General features: G+C 36.8%; 1 protein-coding gene across 2 annotated transcripts in view; it reads right to left on the bottom strand.

The window, feature by feature from the left end:
- scat (VPS54 subunit of GARP complex scat) overlaps positions 1–9,772 on the bottom strand; it is a 393,993-nt gene extending 384,221 nt beyond the window's left edge. For both annotated transcript variants that reach the window (XR_016548906.1, XM_090398663.1), the window contains exon 1: positions 8,962–9,772. Coding sequence is in view for 1 of the 2 variants with exons in the window: in XM_090398663.1 (XP_090254789.1) it covers positions 8,962–9,211 (250 nt within the window). In the remaining variant the exon portion in view is untranslated. The remainder of the gene's footprint in view (positions 1–8,961) is intronic.
- Between the last annotated feature and the right edge of the window lie 11,330 nt (positions 9,773–21,102).

Here is a 21,102-nt window from a genome sequence, read left to right as displayed (position 1 = left end):
ATAGGGGTGACTGAAACAAAAAAGACAAAAACTGGTGAGACCTTTCTGAGCAATAAATACAAAATGTTATATTCAGGCAATGACAATCAAAGAAAAAAAGGAGTAGCCATAGCATTCAACACAAAATACGAGGCTAATCTTCTCGAATGGCAGTCAGTCTCAAGTAGAGTAATGTGGGCAAATATGAGAATGGGGAACTGGACAATGACACTTATTTGTGCCTATGGTCCCACAGAAGGTTCTAGTGGAGGAATATTTTGAGGCTTTAGAAAAAGCAACTGACACAAAATGAAAAAGGAAAAATTGATCCTTGTTGGGGATCTAAATAGCAGAGTAGGAAATGATTGTCAGACATACAAAAATATTTTGGGAAAATTTGAAGAAAAGAGCAAAGCTAATAATAATGGCAAATACCTGTTAGATTTCTGCTCAGGACATGGACTGGCTATTACCAACACCATGTTCCAACATAAAAATGTGCACAAAGTCACATGCAGAGGAGAGGCAAGGAATAAGAAAAGTCTCATTGACTATGTTATTGTTGATAGTGATGTTTTCTCCCTGGTGCAGGACACCAGAGTGTACAGAGGATTTGAAATTGGAAGTGATCACTATTTAGTCTTGAGCAGGATAAAATTGAATTTCATATTGAAAAGAAGAACATGTAAGAAAGTTTTAAAGCGAATAAAAATTGAGCAGCTCTCAGATGTGAACTGTAGACTAAAATACACAAAGATTATTGAAGAAAAAATGAAAGAGTTTGAGAACAGGAACCAAACCTTGGAGATTCAGTGGCAAGCCTTGCAGAATGCCCCAATTGATTCAGCTAGAGAGGCATGTGTTGAAGTTGTCTTCAAGGACAGAAAACGTTGAACTCCATAGTGGACACAGGAAGTTAAAGAAGCAGTGAAGGAAAAGAAGAAAGCATATCAAAAGTTCCTGGCAAATAAGTCAGTGTGTGCTCTTAGAGAATACACAGACAAATGCAAGAATGCTAAACACTGTGTAACACTAGCAAAACAAAAGTCATGGGAGGACTTTGGCAAGAATATAGAAAATAAATATCAAGAAGGTGGCAAAATATTCTGGAGGTTGTTGAAGAAGCTTAGGAATGGAGGAAAGAGTGCTGTAAAAGGAGTTAGAAATGATAAAGGTGACATGAAAACGGGAGAAAAAGATATCTTTGAAGTATGGAGTAATTACTGTTAAAAACTGCTAAATGAAACAAGCAGTGATGAAAGCACAGTGGTAAAAAATACTGACTAGGCATGCAGTCAGGAATACATATCCATACTAGAAGTAGAAAAAGCCATCAAAGGCTTGAAATGTGGAAAGGCAGCAGGAGTAGATGATATTCGACCAGAAATGCTGAAGTATGGTGGTATAAGAGTCTTACAGTGGCTGCACTGCATAGTTCAGAAAGCCTGGACAGAGGGACGAATTCCCGATGACTGGAGTAGAGCTCTCATAGTACCCATATATAAAAAGGGAAATAAAACTGCATGTGAGAATTACAGAGGTATTTCCCTACTGAGTGTTCCTGGTAAGATCTATGCAAGTATACTTGAGAAACGGTTGAGAAGAATTGTGGAAGAAAAGCTTGGTGAAGAACAAGCTGGATTCAGGTCAAATAGAGGCTGTCAGGATCAGATCTTCACTTTACGACAAATAATTGAGAAAGAATGGGAATATAACAAAGATCTGTATTTAAGTTTTGTCGATTTGGAAAAAGGCATATGACAAGGTGCCAAGAAACAAGCTATTCAATACGCTGCAGTTATATGGTGTCAATGGAGCATTATATCAAGTCTATATCATTATATCATCAATACTTAGTCTTTATTTGAGTTGTAAGTCAGCAGTTAGAATTGAAGGAAGTGCAGGAAAATGGTTTAATGTGAAATCTGGTGCGAGACAAGGATGTACATTATCCCCTCTGTTATTCGTTATCTATATGGATCACATTATGAAGGAAAGTCGTATTGAACATGATATCAAAATTGGATATGTTAATGTCAGCTCTTTGCTTTATGCGGATGATGTTATACTTCTAAATAAATCCACTACAAGTCTGCAAGATTCTCTGACTAAATTGAATAACTGTTGTAATAGATATGGTATGAAGGTCAGCAATAAAAAGACAAAGACAATGAAAATAGGCAGAATCGTTTAAAATGTCAGCTGTGTTGTAAATGGAGAACCTGTGGAACAAGTAAAAGATTTCGGCTACTTAGGCACGATTTTTAGTGAAGATGGTAAATTAAATATGGAAATAGACAACAGAATCAACAAAGCTGGTATTGTAGGAAGTCAATTGAATAAATTGATATGGAATAAGAGAGAAATTAGTCGGAACACTAAATTAGCTGTATACAAGACAGTGTTCAAACCAGTTTTAACTTATGGATCTGAGAGCTGGGTCAGAAGTAAAACACTTGACCAAAGACTAGAGACCACAGATATGAGAGTCCTGAGAAAATTAGAGCCGTGAACAGATGGCATCAATGGCAATATCATATTAAAAACGAGGATATTAGGAATGAACTTGACATTGTCAGCATCCAGGAATGCATTAGCAGAGCTAATCTCAGGTGGTATGGACACTTAAACAGTATGGGCGAAGAAAGATTAACAAAACAAGTGTTCTCTGCCAGGTTGGCAGCAAAACGACCCAGAGGAAGACCAAGATATAGGTGGATTGATATGGTATAAAGTGCTTTAGACGATAGAAATATAAGATCTGATAATGTTGGAGTCTTGACAAGTAACTGACTGATTTTGAGGAAAATTGTAGATAGGAAGTTAGTAATGATGTAAATTTTTTTCATGTAGTACTATCATATCCTGTACACCCCTTGAGGGTACATGGCAGGAATTTGATGATGATGAGTTCACGTTTTGTCATTTTTGCTAATACTGATTTTACTACTCTTGCTTTTATTATCTGAGTCTGACTGCTCTTTTGAACATATAAATTTAATGATGTATTTCAAGGAACTGTGCTCTGATTTCTTATGGATATTTTTGTTGTTTAAATAAAAATTGTGGCAGGTAGCCACTGAAAAAAATTTTTTTTTACTTTCCACTTTAAGCAGTTTGCTTTCCATTGTTTGCATGTGGACTATTTTGTCATCTGCATTAATGAAACCAAGTTTATGATTTACTTTCTAGTGAATATATTAGTAGTCTTTAAGGCCATCATGAGCTTTCCAACAATTTCATAATTGTTTTTTTTTTTTTTTTCTGGTAATATCCATTTGTTGGTTGCATTTAGAAGTTGTTTTTTTTTTGAACTTGTATGAAGAATGTGTTTTGTACCTTAGTTGAATACCATTTTATTATTATTATTTGACACCTCCAGGGAGTCAAAGGACTCATCGAGGGAGGGCACCTGCTCTATAACTCCACTTTTCCACCAGTCTCCACCATTCAATCACTATCTAACCGCAACTACACCAACAGCATCTACCACCGATCACCACTGGTATTTCCACAGACAATCACAAACATCCATGACTATGGCAGGATTCGAACCCACAGCCTTTTAGCTGGAGAGTGGATATGCTATCCACTCAGCCAACCAAGCCGGCAGCTTTTTTTGACTGAAGGTGAGTCAGGTGGTTTCATACAAAAGTGACAAGGTTTTCCTTCCGGAAACTAGTTTTTCATCCCACAAAACAGGCCATGCAATTTATAGAACATACACTAGCCTTATTTATAGCCAATATTCCCTCAAAGCTGCATGCATGCAAGCACACCAGTTAAAATAGGGAGTACACACACACACACCTAGTAACTGTCGGACAAAATTTTTCTTTTCAGAATTTCTAATTTACAGTCAATTACTTTTCAATGTAATAAAAATGCAAATTATATGATGAATCACACTTCTCACTTATTTTAATTAGTAATTTCGCCACTGTCTCCACTCTAATTTAATATTATTATTATTGCACGGGCACATTCCATAAAGTTCGCAATGAGTAAGCACTCAGGGAGGTGTTAACTCATCATGGGAGACCCAAACTATCGATACAATACCTAATCGTACTACCTCTATTGTAACCATTAATCCCCCCCCCCAACCGACCATGATGTCTATAGACATCTAGCCAAATCTGGATACAATTCTGTAACACCCATTGAATAACATGAATAAGAAGTATAATTTGGTCTCACTATTTCATCCACCTTGCCAATAGGGAGGTTAACACACACCAATTGGCTCAGGCAACTGATTCCATTCATTCACTTTTTAAGTGAAAAATCTAGTCCTCACACCTTGCTAACCACGCTCTTACCCAACTTCCAGAAATGACCTTTTGTTCTCCCCACTTTAGCCAAGTGCTGAAACATATTCCCTACATCAATCTTATAAAATCTTTTAACTAATTTAAATGATATATCCTCTCTTTTTTTCCCATCAACTTTTGGAATCCAACAAACCTTCAATCTCTCCTCATAGGAAGCATTCCACAAACCACTCATCATCTCAGTCACTCGCCTCTGGATATTCTCCACAACTTCCTCATCCCCAAGAAACCCAGGTGACCAGACATGAAGAGAGTAATCCAGATGTGGGCATATCCAGGCCTTATAAAGAGGAATAACATATTCCTTATCTCTACTTGTTAGTGTGTTCTTCGACAGCCAAGTAATCTTATGAGCTACCTTAGCAATACATCCTCTAAACTTCAACTCTCTGTCTGCCATCACCCCTAAATCCCTACCTTCACCTATTTTTCTGGAGCACAGTTCCATTAATGTGGCACACAACTTGTAATCAATTTATCCCAAAATGCATAACTTTGCACTTTTCTACATTAAACTGACATTCATTATGTTTGAACTTGTACTGTTCATGAATTAGTTGATCATCTTTCTCCTTCTGTGCTCTCCACATCTTTTTTTTTGCAGCTTGCTTAATGATATTGCTCATCCATCTTACTCCTACCTGATTTACCTTTCAGACCATGGACGTACAGTTGTCACTTCATCTTATGTAATCCGTATGGTTATGCTCACAGCTTATCAGCATCCTAGAGCTTCTCTCTACTCATATCCTTATTACAATGATTGAAAGCTCAAAAATATCAGTATTAGCATTAGTTGTTTTTCTCTTTTAGTGTGAAGTCAAGCAAATTTGCAAGAGATTTGCATGGACCAACCTTTGTTTAGATACTATGTGAAATTTTCTTAATTTAATATACCAATATCACACCCTGTATTAAGGCTTTCAAAATGAATTCCTTGAACTGGTTTGAATCAGCAATTTGTTTCCTATTCATTCTGAACCTGCATCCAATTAATGCCGAATAGGAACTGAATTTTCACCTTTCAACACTGACCACTGCATGAAATGTTACATACTTAAAAAAGGACTTATTATTTCAGCAAATCCTTTTCTCTGCATTTTCAGAAAAAAGGACTTGAAAGAAAGCAATTTGCCTCTAGCACACTTTTTAAAACCTTACTGAGAGATTAACACTGATAATGCAATGTTAATTACATTATGAGTAATATAAATAGTAGAATGATAATATACTTTATCATATTTTCCTGTATATATTTAAGAAATAAAATGTCATTTAGCTTGCTGACAGTAACATAGATTTTGACACTCTTGTGGTATCACAAGAAATGGCCACCAAAAGTAGAAACAATCGCTCACTCAACAAGCCTTACGACTACTCCACTAAAAATATAGCAAAAGGTGTTCCATGGAAACTCCATTATCTATACTGAAGTTTAACTTATTTGTTAGGTTCCATATCCTGTGCTTATTTCACTTGAAACAGTCCTGTTTCATAATAAATTCTTTCAAACAAGTGATATATATATATATATACAGGGTGTTCGGGATAAATTTGACAGTTTCGTAAGGAAAAAGAAAATCTTCTTTGTATCTATTAAATTTAATGAATTGACAAAAAAACATTACAGGCAGAGTTAATTACAATACTATCAACAAGATTTACTCAAAATAACCACCATTAGCATCGATCACAGCTTCAATTCTGCTTCGGAACCTCGAACAAGCTGATGCTACAGTCTCCCTGGGAAGGGCCGCAAAAACTGTTTTAATTTTATCCATTAACTGGGCTTTTGTATTACTGGAAGTGCGATTGGTGTCTTTTTCAACTGCACCCCATACAAAATAATCCATGGGGTTAAGGTCTGGGGAGTTTGGAGGCCAAACATTTGGACTGGTGAAGTCGTAGAAATTTTCAGACAACCATTTTTGACTTTTCCCAGAGGTGTGGCAAGGGGCCGAATCCTGCTGCCATACATACGGCCTACCATTGGCTACCCTTGTTATCCAGGGCTTGACTACAGTTAGCAACTCCACGAACAAAGCCCGAATTCCAATGCCAGGGTTCTTCAACACCTGTTCCTGCAGATTTGCGAGGAATTCTGCTGTACGAACGCAATCAGATCGTCTGCTAGGGATCTTTCTTCTTGCTACATCCTCGTAGTCACCATTGCAAGTCTCTAGTTCATGCCTGATTGTTTTTACTGTATTCAGGGAGCATTGGGCAGCAGTCGTAATATCCTTATTTTGATGGCGGGCACGAATCATCATGATACAAGTTATTCTCTTCCATGATTCAGGTGGGTTCCAGCTATCCATCCTTTCTGACATCTTGTATATGAATGAAGAAGGGTCCAAACTTTTAAATGAAGAGAAGTGTGTGTTAATACATGTAACTTATGGAAAAATATAATTAATTATAAATATGTCAAATTTATCCCGAACACCCTGTATATATATATATATATATATTATGAAAGAGTTTTTTTATTATTATTAGTGCTCCTTGAGGTCCAAACTCATCACAGAAGTCCCATTGACACAAACACACACAGTTATACCATGACTTAAATACATTCATGGTCTTAACACACTGTAATGTATTCCAATCACCCACCACTCTCCATGCAAAAAACTTTCTCCGCATCTCTTGGCTCACACCCTCCCAATACAGCTTCCAGGGATAAACTCACTCATTCTCTATATCTTCCCCCATTCTATGTAAAACCTCAACTACATTAATCTGGTAATAACTCAGCAAGACATGTCTCAATCATATCCCCACCTCTTCCTATGCACCAGTCTCTGCAAATGCATTTCTTCAACCTGTCTTTTCATACTCCACACATCAATTAACCATCTTAGTCAATTATCTGTGGACTCTTTCCAATATCTCTTCATCCTTATAAAAACAAGGTAACCAATCTGTGCACGGTAATCCATATGCAGCCAGATCAAAACCTTATACAAGAAACCGTAATATTTTCACTTCCACACATTAATGCCCTCTGCATCACAACCATAATTCACTATGCTGTCTTCCTGATTTTAGAAAAGTGTTTCCAAAAATTTTAGGTCCTGATCAACAATTCTTCATCTCCACCTTCTCTAGGTTATTCTCACCAACTGTATACTCTGCATCCCATCCTTGCTTACCCAGTTTTAAAACATTATGCTTTGCAACACTGAAACTGGCAATGCCAGTTTCAATATTGCAAAGACTTGAATGCACTTGCCATTCAAGTCCTGCAAAGCCACATCTTCTACTCCTCATAGTTCTCCCCAATATTGCATCACCTGCATATCTCCATTCACACCTCTCCAAATATCGTTAACACCACCAGTCCCAAAACAGACAGACTCTTGAAGCACACCACTAGCGATTTTCCTATTCTGGAATATCGCTCTTCCATGCACAATTTGCTGTTGTGCATGGAAGAACACATGAATCTGTTATCCAACCCAATCCATTCCAGTTTAATTACCAGTTTGACATGTGGCAATCTGTTTAATTAATGTGTAATCTGTGTCACTCTTATCCCATGCATCTCTGCCCTTGTTATAAGAAGTAGATTATAAATTTTGATCTTCCTTTAGCAAACCCATGCTGATCATGAAAGCAAATGCTGCTGCTGTTGATATATGACTTCTGAATTTTGGTCCTGACTCACCTCTCAAACATTTTAACTGCAACTCCAGACAGAGATTTGCCTATAATTTGATGCCTGAGTCTTATTGCCTCCCTTATGAAGCAGAACAATTTTGTCCTCTTCACTCCTTGGGAACATGGCCCAATACAACTCATGCTAAAGAGGCAAGTTAAAGCCGTTGTTTTAACTCCTTGGAACACTCTCTCAAAACATATAGTGATATGTCATCTCATCAAGCCCTACAGCCTTAATGTCAAGTTTACTCGATTCCTCATATAGTTCCTGCTAGATCAGCCATGAGTGCCTCCTCCATGATGTCACATTCACAAGAAAATATCTTTATGAATTGCTCACTAAACATACCTCTATATCCTCTGCAACAGTTATGTTATCATTCTACCATTTTCACCAACCAATATCAACTTTCCACAATCATTCTTATTTCTGGACTATATCAAAACGACTACTACGGATTTTTTTTTTTTCTTCAGCCTCATCAGGTAACTGCTGCTTGCACTACACTTTTTCTATGCTTATAGTTATTACAAGTTTTCCTTACAGAAGCATAAGGCTACAAATATATAAAAAAAAAGTTTCATCTCAAAGAAGTGCTTATTGGGACAGTGTGAAATTTTCATCATGCAATGTATAAAGTTTGCTACAGATACTGCTATAGACAATTCACTAACCGAATTACTGAATCTATACATTACAAAAGCTTTCCCCCAGCTTTTTTTTTTTTTAATCTGAAAGCCACATTGTAATTATAATGAAATTTATAGGAACATAACACTTTGTATGCTATGGGATGTCATCACTTGCATTACACCCCACAGTCAAGTCATTTCATTTTATATTAATAAATCTGATATACTGAAAACTAGGTTAGTTCAGTAATAAACATGGTCCAGAAGAAAAATCAAATACTTAAAGATTTTGTGAGCACTAATCGCCATTTCATTAAAAAAAAAAAAAAAACTTGAAATATACGATACTCACTTTTTGGGTGCTGTAAAACATGGTGTTTAATAATGTGATGTTCATAATCTTTATCGCTAACACCTTCCAAAGGCAGTGAACTACACACACCATTATAACCATATCGGCACATAAACGATCCACCTTCTTTGCTACAGTGCAATGCGCGTAAATGTTGAATAAAATCCTGAGGACTTTTAAAGTACATTTCAGTATTACACAAACTGCACTGTCTCCAGTTCCGCATAGTTGAAACTAGCGCTGTTGACATAATAAAAGCTAGAAGATATAAGCACAGTAGCAAAATTGTACTAGTACTAGCTGTACATTTTGCATAGTGCTAGTTTCAGAAAATTTTCTTGACCATTTCATTAATGGAGAAAGGAAAAATCTTCACCATTTTTAAAATTTAAAAAAATAATAATAAAATACACAGGCACAAGTCCACAACCTTCAGAGCGGCGGTATAGTTCAGGGTTCACCTGAACTATACTTCGGAAGAACGAAGCGTCTAATTATCCTATGCACAAGAAGCGTATTAGAAACATGCCGCTACGATATTCCTCAAGTAATGCCAAAATACCAGCTAATACTTCACTATGCAAAATACAACATACACAATTACAATATGGGTACAAGTTTCATTGCACTCATACAACAGCCATTTACTTTTGAAAATTGCTACAGAACGTGCACACACGATCAGCTAAAGGTTTCCTTTAAAGCAGTCATCTTCAAATTAACACCTAACACCAATTCTAATACTTCTTCTTCCATAATATTTATCACATCATTTAAAAATTTCTTGCTTGTCATATGAAAATCAACACAACATAACATGCACTCAATACTACACGTAAACAGATCATGCCACCTATTGTCAAAGATCAGATTGACAATAATGTGGAAATGAATATGAAAAAATACTTCCTCAGTATCAAAGAAAGAGCAATACGGCTTCATTACGGCAATGTAAATTATATACAAAAAATAAATATTAAAGATCTCAGATTATTTCAAGACCGATGAAAGTTTCGTAAATTTTGTCTGAGCGCTTACGAGAATACAATCCTCGGCATCGGAGTTGCCTTAGCTTGCACTACTTAAAAGAACACGACCGCTACCCAAATCGTATATTCGTGTTTTATTAGTGCATTTTATAAAGGTTTCGCTGACCTCAGAACTGTTTCGAATTTACGAAAAATACATTTCTCTGGCATTGGATTCCTTTACTACTGAATGAGACTTTTTTGCTCTCATAAGGTTTCTGCCACCAAGCAGTCACACAAGCAACAGTGTATTTCTGCTTAAGTACTTCTTGAAGTTCACTTTATGGTTTAATATAAAGAGCACAGTGTCAAATATGAATTAAATATTTAATGACGCCAAAATTTCATCTCTGGCAGAAAAAGAGACATCCTCAGGTATGCAATATAAGAACCGTAATGTATATAAATAACATAAAACACAAGTAAAAGAGATTACACTTAGAGCCTAAAGTCTATGGTCGTTAACGAAGTCTCTGGGAAAAAGTGCTGTTACCATTAAAACCTATGTTTAATTCATACCTAGTACTATCGTCTTTCCGTTACAAAATCCATTACCCCCTTTCACTCTCGAAAGAGAGTGAGCGAGGCTATTTACACATTGCTAATTTTTGAAGCTAGTGAGCAGGTAGCCGATCCACCCATAGCCAATCACAGACTAGCTTGTGCACGACTATCACTAATTTTAATGGCACCTGCAGATTAGAGAACGAAAGATAAGTGACCCCCATCTCATGGTCCATAATGTCATCATCATCAATTTCCTGATATGTATCCTCTAGGGGCTTCCGGGTTACTATGACAGAACTACATGATTAAGTTTACATTATTATTAATCGCGTATAAATAATTTTCCTTCATATCAATATATTATTTGTGAGCACTCCAATATTTTCATATCTAACATTTTGTGTTTCTAAGGCACTTCTGACTGAATCAATCCATTTAGACCTTGGTCTTCCTTTGGTTTCTTTCCTGCCATCTTGGCATCAGAGTCCTGTTTTGCTGACCTTTCCTCGCCCATTCTATTTAAGTGACCATACCACCTTAGGTTAGCTCTGCTAACACATTCTTGAATGCTAATAATGTCATGTTCCTTTCTAGTATCTTTAATCTTAATCAGTATCTTAAATTTTTAATATGATTCTGTCATCGATGGCATCGGTTCATTCCCCGAATTTTTCTCAGGACCCTCATATATGTGGTACCAGTCTTGATCAAGTGCTTTATATCAAACCCAACTCTAAAATCCATAACTTCAAATTGGTTTGAACACTGTCTTGTATACTGCTGGTTTTATGTTTTGGCTAATTTCTCTCTTATTCCATAAACATTTATTCAGTTGGGTACTCGTCATACGTGGTTTGCTTATTCTGTTGTCTATTTCCAGATTTAACCTGCCATCTTTACTAAAATACTGTACCAAAATAGCTGAAATATTTTACTTGTTCTACAGGCTCTCCATTCAGAATGCATTTGAAGTTGAATGTTTTTTTTTTTGTTTATTTTCATAGTTTTGGTCTTTTTTATTGCTGATTTTCATGCCAAATTTGTTACAGCAATTATTCAATTTAGTTAGAGAATACGGGAGACTTGCTCTGGATTTGTTTAGGAGTACAATATCACTGAATAAAGCAGAGAGTTGAGTTTGATATCTCCAATTCTGATATCAGGTTTAAAGCGATGTTCTTTCATAATGTGATTCATATAGATGATGCATAAGTATGAGATAATATGCATCCTTGTCTTCCACGTGATTTTACATCAAACGATCATCCTGCATTTCGTTCAATTCTGATTGCTGACTGACAACCTAAATATAGACTATGTACTGTTCTATATAATGTTCCATTCACCCCATATAATTGTAGTATTTTGAAAAGCTTTTCTCAGGGCACCTTGTCGTATGCCTTTTCCAGATCTATAAAACTTAATTACATATTCCTTGACATATTCCCACGATTTCTCAACTATTTGTCTTAAATTTGAAATCTAATGTTGACAACCTCTGTTAGGTCTGAACCCACTTGTTCTCCCAATTCTTCAGCAATCTTTCTCAACCACTTTTCAAGTATGCTTGCATAAATCTTACCTGAAACACTTAGTATAAATATTCCTCTGCAATTTTGACAATCCGCTTTATTCCCTTTTTTTATATATTGGTATTATGAGACCTCGACTCCGTTCATCGGGAACTCGATCTTCTGACTAGTTCCTCTGAATTATGCAGTGTAGCCACTGTAACACATTTATACCTGCATACTTTAGTATTTCTGTTCGAATATCATTCCAGATTCCTTTACACATTTCACATTTTTGATGGCTTTTTCTACTTCAAGTATTGATATGCACTCTTCTTTGCATTCCTCTTGAAAATTTTCTAGTACGGTTCTGTCAGAACTTAGTGCGTTTAGAAGAGAGAAAAAAAAAGTAATTACTCCAGATATCTAGGATATCCTTATCTTCAGTTTTCATATCACAATTGTCATCTGTAATTCATTCTACTGTACTCTTTCCTCCATTTCTGAACTTCTTCAATAGGTTCCAGAACATTTTCTCGCTTTCCTGATATTTAGTTTCCATACTCTTACCAAAGTGTTCCCAGAAACACTTTGGTAAGAGTGTACTTTTACACATATTTCTCCGTATTCTATTAGGACATTTGCTGACTTGTTTGGTAAGATCTTTTGGTACTCTTTGTTCTTTTCCAGTGCTGCTTCTTAAGTTCTTGTGCCCTCCATGGCGTTCTTATTTTTCTATTCTTACAAACAACTTCACCACATACCTCCCTAGATGAAACAATATCTTTTTCATAGTTTGCCACTGAGATTCCGACGGTTGGTTCTGGTTTTCAATTTGTTTCAATTTTTAATTCCATAATATTTGTATAGGAGCCTATATGGCTCAGTGAATGTGGCACGTGCCTTCCACTGTGCTAGATCGTCCGAATATAGTGCCGTAAGTTTAATTCTATTCGCCGACTAGAGGTAATTTTACTAACCTTTTATTTCGTCCGGATCCCGAGTTAATCGATCTCGTGCTCGGGCAAGCGCGCAACCCCGAAACTCGAGTTTTTCTCCCGTCAACTCAAGAAATTCGACCATAGAACCCACACTATTTTCAGACAGTGAACATAGTGTCAGCACTAGTCAGTCGCCTCTCTTCGCCGGACGCCATGTATAATTAGTGATAATCCTGAGCTACCGTTGATCATATATCTCTGATTGGCTACCGTTGGAGATTGAATCCCCCCCCCCTCACCCCAGTCACCAAAAGCTGGATAGGGCTAAAACATTTTGCCTACTCTTTATACGGGAATAAAAGGCGCATTAGCTGATTTTTTGTTTGTTTGTATAGTTGAATCTAGAATTTACCTGTAAAAGTTGCTCAACTTTATTTTTAAAACTTTTTTACATACCGGTTTTGCAATGTGATATCCATTTTAGTCCCGCTTAAGTAATAGTTACTTCAAATTCAAATCCTCCATACACTCTTGTGTCCTAAACCAGCATGATGATATCACTATCAATAATGACATAATCAACGAGGCTTTTCCAATTTCTTGTGTCTTCTCACTATGTGAACTTGTGCATATCATTATGTTGAGACATGACTAGTCCTTGTCCTGAGCAGAAGTCCAGTAAATACTCAACATTATTATTAGTCTTTTCCTTTTCTCCAAAATTTCATAAAATGTTCCTATATACCTGGTGGAATTCATTTCCTCTACTTTACTATTCAGATCACCAACACGGACCACTTTTTCCTTAATTTCTAGTACGATTTAATAATCTTTCAAAGTAATTACTCCCGACATAAAGGATACCCTTATCTTTAGTTTTCATATCACGACCGTCCATGTGAACAAAAGTTTTGGGAATAGTATAGTAGTCCATATAGTGTTAGGGTGAAAAAACCCGATTTCTGTTAGAAGAAAACAACCGCTTGCGCGTGTCAGCGATTAGCCAACCCAGATATCGATCAAAACAGACTAGAAAAACCAGATATCGATCAAAACCACCCGACTAGAATCAAACTTAGAACGCCCTTTTTCGGGTGGTCTAGCGCTAAGGATGTAAGTGTTAATCCCACAGTTTACATTAGCGATATATACTAAACCGTTTTTCCATTAATGACATATAGGTGACAGTCCATTGATACTGGCTTGTGCTCATTAAAAGAACTCAGTCCAGTGGCGGAATTTTAACTATGGTAATATGTATCTGAATTTAATTGTTTTTATAGCTTGAAATGAAAAATAGCATTTGCGAATAAGGAAAATTAATTTCTTGAGTTCTTGAGGGATAACTATCTTAAACATTATGGAAAGGAGAAGGGAATGCGTGGATCAAGAATCTTAAATCTGATCATTTCATTAGAGGATGATTGTGAGTGTGATTATGCATTTCCATGCAGTTAATGAAAGATCGTCTGGGTGGTAACCAGTCATACAAAGACTTCTGTGAGGAAAGGATATATGTGGAATTAAAAGGCTGGCGATTATGAAAAGTTCAGGAGAAATCTTAGAGCTATAGCAAGGAAGGAGGAGTTAAGCAGGGAGACGGTAAATGCTGTTTTGGTACTGACCAGGAGATATTGAACAACATCAATGTGTGAATGTATTCCGAAGTCAAAAGGCTGAATAAAGAGATTAAACAGGAAATCAGAAAAGACACTGTGGGGACAGTACAAGGTGAATAGCGGTAATATTCAGTTGCATGAAAAGTATAAAGAGCACACTAAGTAAGGTAACTCAGTAAGGACAATAAACGTGTGGTTTGCGCAGTTTATTCAACAATGCAGCAGAAAATAGCAAATCAAGCCAAGAAAAATTCTGTTTTTTCGATACGTAGCAAGTAAAAGGAAGAATAATTATGATGGAAATCCCATTATGGATGAAAACAGCAGATTGGTAATTGCTGCAGAGGGCATATTGGAACAAATAATTAAGAGGTTTCATACTCAGTAGTGTAAAATCATGAGAAACTGAAATTCAGGAGTGGTAGAATATGGGTTACTGCTAAGTGAGCAAGAGGTATACGAGGAGTTAAGTAAGCTTTGACAATAACGTAATCAAGCTTTGTGTCAATAAAGCAATGGGATAATTCTTAAGTTAAGACATGCAGAGATATGTCATCACTGTGTGTATAAAGGAATGCTGCAGGAAGTTAGAATCGTCTTTGACATAACAATTTAACGTCTTGCAAAAGCATGTGTCCTAAGGAGTGGAATGAATACAAAACTGTTCCATTTCACAAAGGTGGTAATAAAAACTAAGACTACAAATTATAGGCCACTCTGTATATCCGAAGTTGTAGTTAAGGTGTTGGAGTGGTTGTGAGAACTAAGATATAGAAGCGAGTTGATAACAGCAGTTATACTCTGTGATTGTCAGCATGTGATTAATAAACGGATACCATGTACTCGTATTACCAATTCACTTATATTCCACTGAATTAGAAACGTTTATTTTACATATAGGCATACAACTATTAATACAGATCCTCTTCAATTCCCTGCGCATAGTTTGGTGGAATATGAATGGAGAACAGCCTTCATTAAATGCTTCAGTCAGTGGCGCACTCATGATTTAATCTTGGGGGGGGGGGGAGAGTTAGTAGAAGATTTGAGAATACACACTACGCATCGCATACGACCTATGACTGAGCATCTGAAATGATTGCTAATTCATAAGTAGTATTAGAAATAGAAAACACGACACAACATAAATAAAAAAAAATGAATTTTAATTTAGGAAAAGATTTTTGGAAAATTTTGTAGTGTTTTTTTTTTCTTTTTTCTTTGGGAGGAAGTCCCCTTGTCCCCCCCCCGTCTAGGTACGCCACTGGCTTCAATCAATTGTGCACAGAGGAAGTTCTCTTTGTCTCCGTATAGACCCTGTGTAGCTCAGTGGATATGGCGTTTGCACACCACGGTGCTTAACCGCACGAAGGAAGACTTCTTGGTTTCGAATCTAGTCGGCGACTAGAAGAAATTTTTCTAAGCCTTTTTTCGACCGGTTCCCGAATTAGTCGATCTATAGCCCGGGTAAGTGGTTTTTTCTCCCGGAAATTCGGGTTTTTCGTCCCGTCAAGAAAATCGACCGTAGAACCCACATTATTTCAGACATTAAAAAAAATACGAGTGTTAGCGTTAGGGACCACGAGATGGCGGCCTTGTTGAGCAGTCTCTCTTCACTGTGTGCCGCTTAATTAGTGATAGCCTTGGGCCATCTATCTTTGATTGGGTATCAGTGGAGATTGAACTGCCCACTCAGTCTCCAAAAGTTAGATAGGGCTAAAAAGGGCCTTGCCTACTCCCTATATACGGGAATAAAAAGCCGTTAGCTGATTTTATTTAAAAATTATTGAATTTATACATTACAGAAGCTTTCCCCTGGCTTTTTTGTTTAAATCTTTCAGATTTAAAAAAAAAAGAGATCGCGATCATGAAAGGCGTTCTCATGATGGGGATCTCATTTCCGACAGACAGTCTTAGGACCACAGTTATGCTTCTTAGGCAAGCAATGTGGATTAATTTTTTCACTTATTAAACATCCGGGATATCTCACCTTTTGAGAACCACTCAGCCCAGAGATGGATACCAACAATATACTCTTTATAGAACTCCGAAAGATCCTTTGTGTTTCCCATTGTGATCAACTCTATTGACGATTATTGATTAGCAACAATCTTAAATAGTTGCCTAGAACACGTGATGGATACGTATTCTAGACAATCTAGGACATGTATTCTAAGCAATCTGGGACACGTATTTTGTATATATGTTTGTGATTTTGTATGAGTTTATGATTATATGATTGGAATTCATATAAATTGGTAACGGGCTATTACGGAATAATTTGGGAGTTGCGTAAGTGACGTTCACGTTCATCTGCATAAAGGTGATAATTCAGATTAGTTATCAACTCGTTGAATGGCAAACTGGAACAAATAGGATTGTATACTAAATTAGCGAGTTGAATAGGAAACTGGTTGTCAGGTCAGGTTATTTTGATTTCTGGCCGATGCACCTAAAGCTATGAGGTGAATTTATTGTCTGTTAATTGCTTTTGTTTTTATGGTCGGTTTGTTTATTTTGCAGAATAAAAACCCTCATTGAGTTGTATATGGGAGTGTGCAGTATCTTGAAAGAGGAAAGGTACTGCAGGGGGTTGATTTTGAGGCCATTGTTGTTTAACTTGTATATTAATTCTGTTGGCGTGCGTTTAACTGGAGATATGAAACTGTTTGCAGATGATGCAAAACTGGGGAGAATGAAGAGTCAAGCAGATACTGTGACCTTACCAGAGGACTTAAATATATTGTATGAGTGGGGAAGTGATTGGAACTGTCGTTTCAAAGTATAAGGTTCCGAACTTTTCTAGGCACAGTAAGATTTAAAGTATATACTTGTTGAGGAAATTTTGAAGGAGGTAAAAGAGATATAATTTGGGAGTGCTGGTTGACAAGTATTAAAGTCCAGGGAACAGGTCGCTCAAGTTGTGAAGCTATCATATCGATTATAAAAAACATCCGAAGGACTTGATATGCAGAAATAAAGAGATTTTGGTTCTGTTGTATAAGCACTTGATCATGCCTCATATGGATTATTATGCAGATATTTGGTAATCTGGTTTTCACAGTGATGAGGATACATTCCGAAAGGATTCGAGAAGATTGACTAAGGTAACTAGCCATTGGAATGTGGGGTAGAAAGACAGATCCAGAGAATGCAATTTTCAAGACCACGTGAATATGAGGACGAGATATGATTGAAATTCATATAAATTGGTAATGGGCTATTACGAAATTTATGTGGAAGAAATTTTTCATGGAATGGGAGAAGGGGAAGAACGAGAGGCCATTCCTAGAAACTTTATAAGAAGATGATAGCAAGGGAGTAAGGAGCAGTTCCTTTGTATGGAGAGTGGCAATCATTGTCTGAAAGTGTGGTGAATACAGACAATATGTGTATTGAATACGCCAATATCATCACACATAATAAATCTATTATGTGTGATGGTGTGTACTCCCCACAATGAGTCTTTACTCCTGGAGCTGTGGTGTTAATAATACACGGGTTTTCTCAAATAAAGAAACAAGCATCAAAATATTGATAACTCACAAATTATATGATGAATTTTTATGCTATTTAGTGAAAAGCATTGTGATAGTAGGTATAAAAGAAACGCCCACAAAAAGTGTAAACAAATAGTTCAGTTCACTAACAAAAGGGTACAAGAAGGCAATGATCAAAAATAAGAGGTAAAAATGACATTGTCAAAGTGCCTCAATAAGGAATGTGGTCATCCCTCAGAAATACAGTGCAGCTAATGATGTTTTTATGCTGTTTCATAATTTGTCCAGGAACTTAGTTGGTAAAAACAGTTATTGTTCCTGCAAAGCTCTTCTAAGCCCCTCAAAGCTTGGGGGAGGAAGGGTTGGGAGTAGAACACATCTACCTAGAGCATTCCGGACATGCTCAATTGGATTAAGGTCTGGAGACCTAGCTGGCCTCCAGCTAGGTCTCCATGATACACATGATAGTCCCTTCTTGAAGATATTGGTCCAAAGCTTCGCTTCATGAAAACAAGCATTTTCCTCTTGTGGGAAAAATTTCTCCCCTGTTGCACGCGCATACGGACGAAATTTAGGGGCTCAAGACCTCGTGTCAATAAGTTGTAGCATTCATTGTTCCACTAGAAAACACATACAGGTCGATGTGTCTACCCAACGAGATTTCTACTCAAATCACACTACCTTCACCATAAGTGTCCCTTGAAGGGATATTAGAGGGATGTATAAAGTGTCCCCGGTTCTCTCCAAATCAAAGCATGCCTGGAATGCTTTCTAGAGAAATTTAAAAGCAATGCTGACTTCCATTGCTCTTGAGTCCAGTTGACGTGGAGCCTGACCCATTTCACATGTTCTCACCTATGGCATGGAGTGGCACGCAGACAACTTAGCATGTAGACCACCTCCGTGAAGCCTTCTACCCACACACAGTGGAAGCAGATATTAATGTCGCTGTAACCAACATAAGGTCAGATTCTAACTGATTTGGGGTAGCACTCTTGTTTCGGTGAGCAGATAACCGGGGATATCGGGTCACCCACTGAAGTAGACTGCAGTCTTCCTTCACTATATCTTTACGAAGTTGTTTGTGACCGTTGGAATTGATTCCACAGTCTGTGAAACCACGGAACCACTCACAACCATCGGCTACCTCCATCTGACTGGTTCGCGTCTAGTCTTACGATGGATCGATATCTGAATTTATCAGCTAAATGATGTCTTGCAGCTATATCCAAGAATTTTGCTATGACGCAATGTCTTGTTCCCACTCCGGACTAGAAATGAGAAAATACCCCAAACGCTCGCTTTTATGCTATGGCTCATCTGCATATACTGCTGAACAGCGCCACCCATTTTTCTATACAATAATCAGACTTAGATTCACTTGTTACATAATGTACCTGACTTTGAGATCTTCCCTCTCTCTTACCGCGATTTTTCCCTTTGTTCCTTAATTTATGGAAACCAATGTAATTTCTGTAAAAATCCAGTGAGTCATAATGTGTATACAACACATCATTTCGTCTTTGACTTATGTACTAAAACCACTTCCTGCTTTTATTTTCTAAAGAGAGAGAGAGAGAGAGAGAGAGAGAGAGAGAGTAGGCAGAGATCCTTAATTTACACACCGAACTTTTTATACAGAGGGCGGGCAGCCTCCATCCTTTAGATTTCACTGATAGCAAACAAGCTAGCAATAAATTAAAGCTTTCTAGGAGAGAGAGAGAGAGAGAGAGAGAGAGAGAGAGAGAGAGAGAGAGCAGCCAACAACAAGTTCCCTCATCTCGTGGCCCTAAATCCTGACACTCTTATTATTATTTCAAACAGTATGTATCTCCCATGAAATAGGTGATACTATTTCACAAAGAAGTGACAAACTGTCAAAAGAAATTCCAGATTTAGTAGAGAATTAAAAAGAGATGCTCCCACAAGAAATTCAATAGACTTCAGAATTATGCAAAACAATCAGAAAAAGAATGACGCATGAAATAAGATCCTTTATTACCCGAAAAATAAAAGAAAATTTAAATCTTTAATTGAAGTTCTGAGAGGAGCTTTGGCAATAAGAAAAAAAAACTGTCACCCTAATAGGAAAGGATGATGGAATAATCAGATATAGAAATGAAATTATAGTAAACAGAATTAAAGCATATTATGAAGAACCTGACAGTGGCAAAGGAAGATATTTCGAGACAATCAGCTTCAAGAAGAGTTATCAACTGGACGTATAAAAAACTATTGAGAAAAGGCTGAGATAGCTTTGAAAGCAATAAAAAAGTGAAATCCCTCCATGAAAAGGTGGGATTCAAGTGGAACTGTTGAACTTTGGAATGACGATAGTGGCTGATTAGATAGCAACACTCTACACCCTTTGTTTAAAACAGAGAAAAATCCCAGAAGCATGGAAGAATGCATTAATAATAATTATTTATAAAAATGATAAAAGGGAGAATATTGACAATTGTAGACCCATTATTTTATTACCAGCAGTATACAAAACAACTACAAAAGTGATAAATAACAGAATAATGCAACAGCTCCAGTTCATGGAATCATAGGGTTAGGCAGAGTTTTGATAATTATAGTATCACTGTTCATATCCATAGCTTTAAGCAAATTAAAGAAAAATATAAACGAATATAATAAACCTCTCTGTTTAGCATTTGTGGACTTTGGAAAAGCACTTGATTCTAGCCAAACATCAGGAATTCTAGGATCACTGTTGGGAAAAAGAGAGAGAGAGAGCACTATGCATATGGAATCACATGGAAAATTTTGACTGGCTTACACGAAGTACTGATCTCTACACAAACATTTTTGAGATGAACGATGACTACAACTCATTCAACTATAACAGTATACAGAATGATGATTATGTTACAGAAGGACTCTCCAAAATACATAACTCGTATTATCACAAATATGTGGGAAATGTGTCTAGAACAGCGGAAAGTGTGATCGGCACCAAATGAGAGTCTTCGTGCAAATAAAGTGTGGAAAAGTTAAGTTCTTCTGAAATACAGTGATCCCTCAGTACT

The sequence above is a fragment of the Typopeltis vanoorti genome, chromosome 10, assembly GCF_054136105.1.
Source record: "Typopeltis vanoorti isolate ZY-2024b chromosome 10, IOZ_Tvanoo_1.0, whole genome shotgun sequence".
NCBI lineage: Eukaryota > Metazoa > Arthropoda > Arachnida > Uropygi > Thelyphonidae > Typopeltis > Typopeltis vanoorti.
The sequence above is the reverse complement of the archived record's forward strand: the minus strand, read 5'-3'. Positions and strand labels throughout refer to the sequence as shown.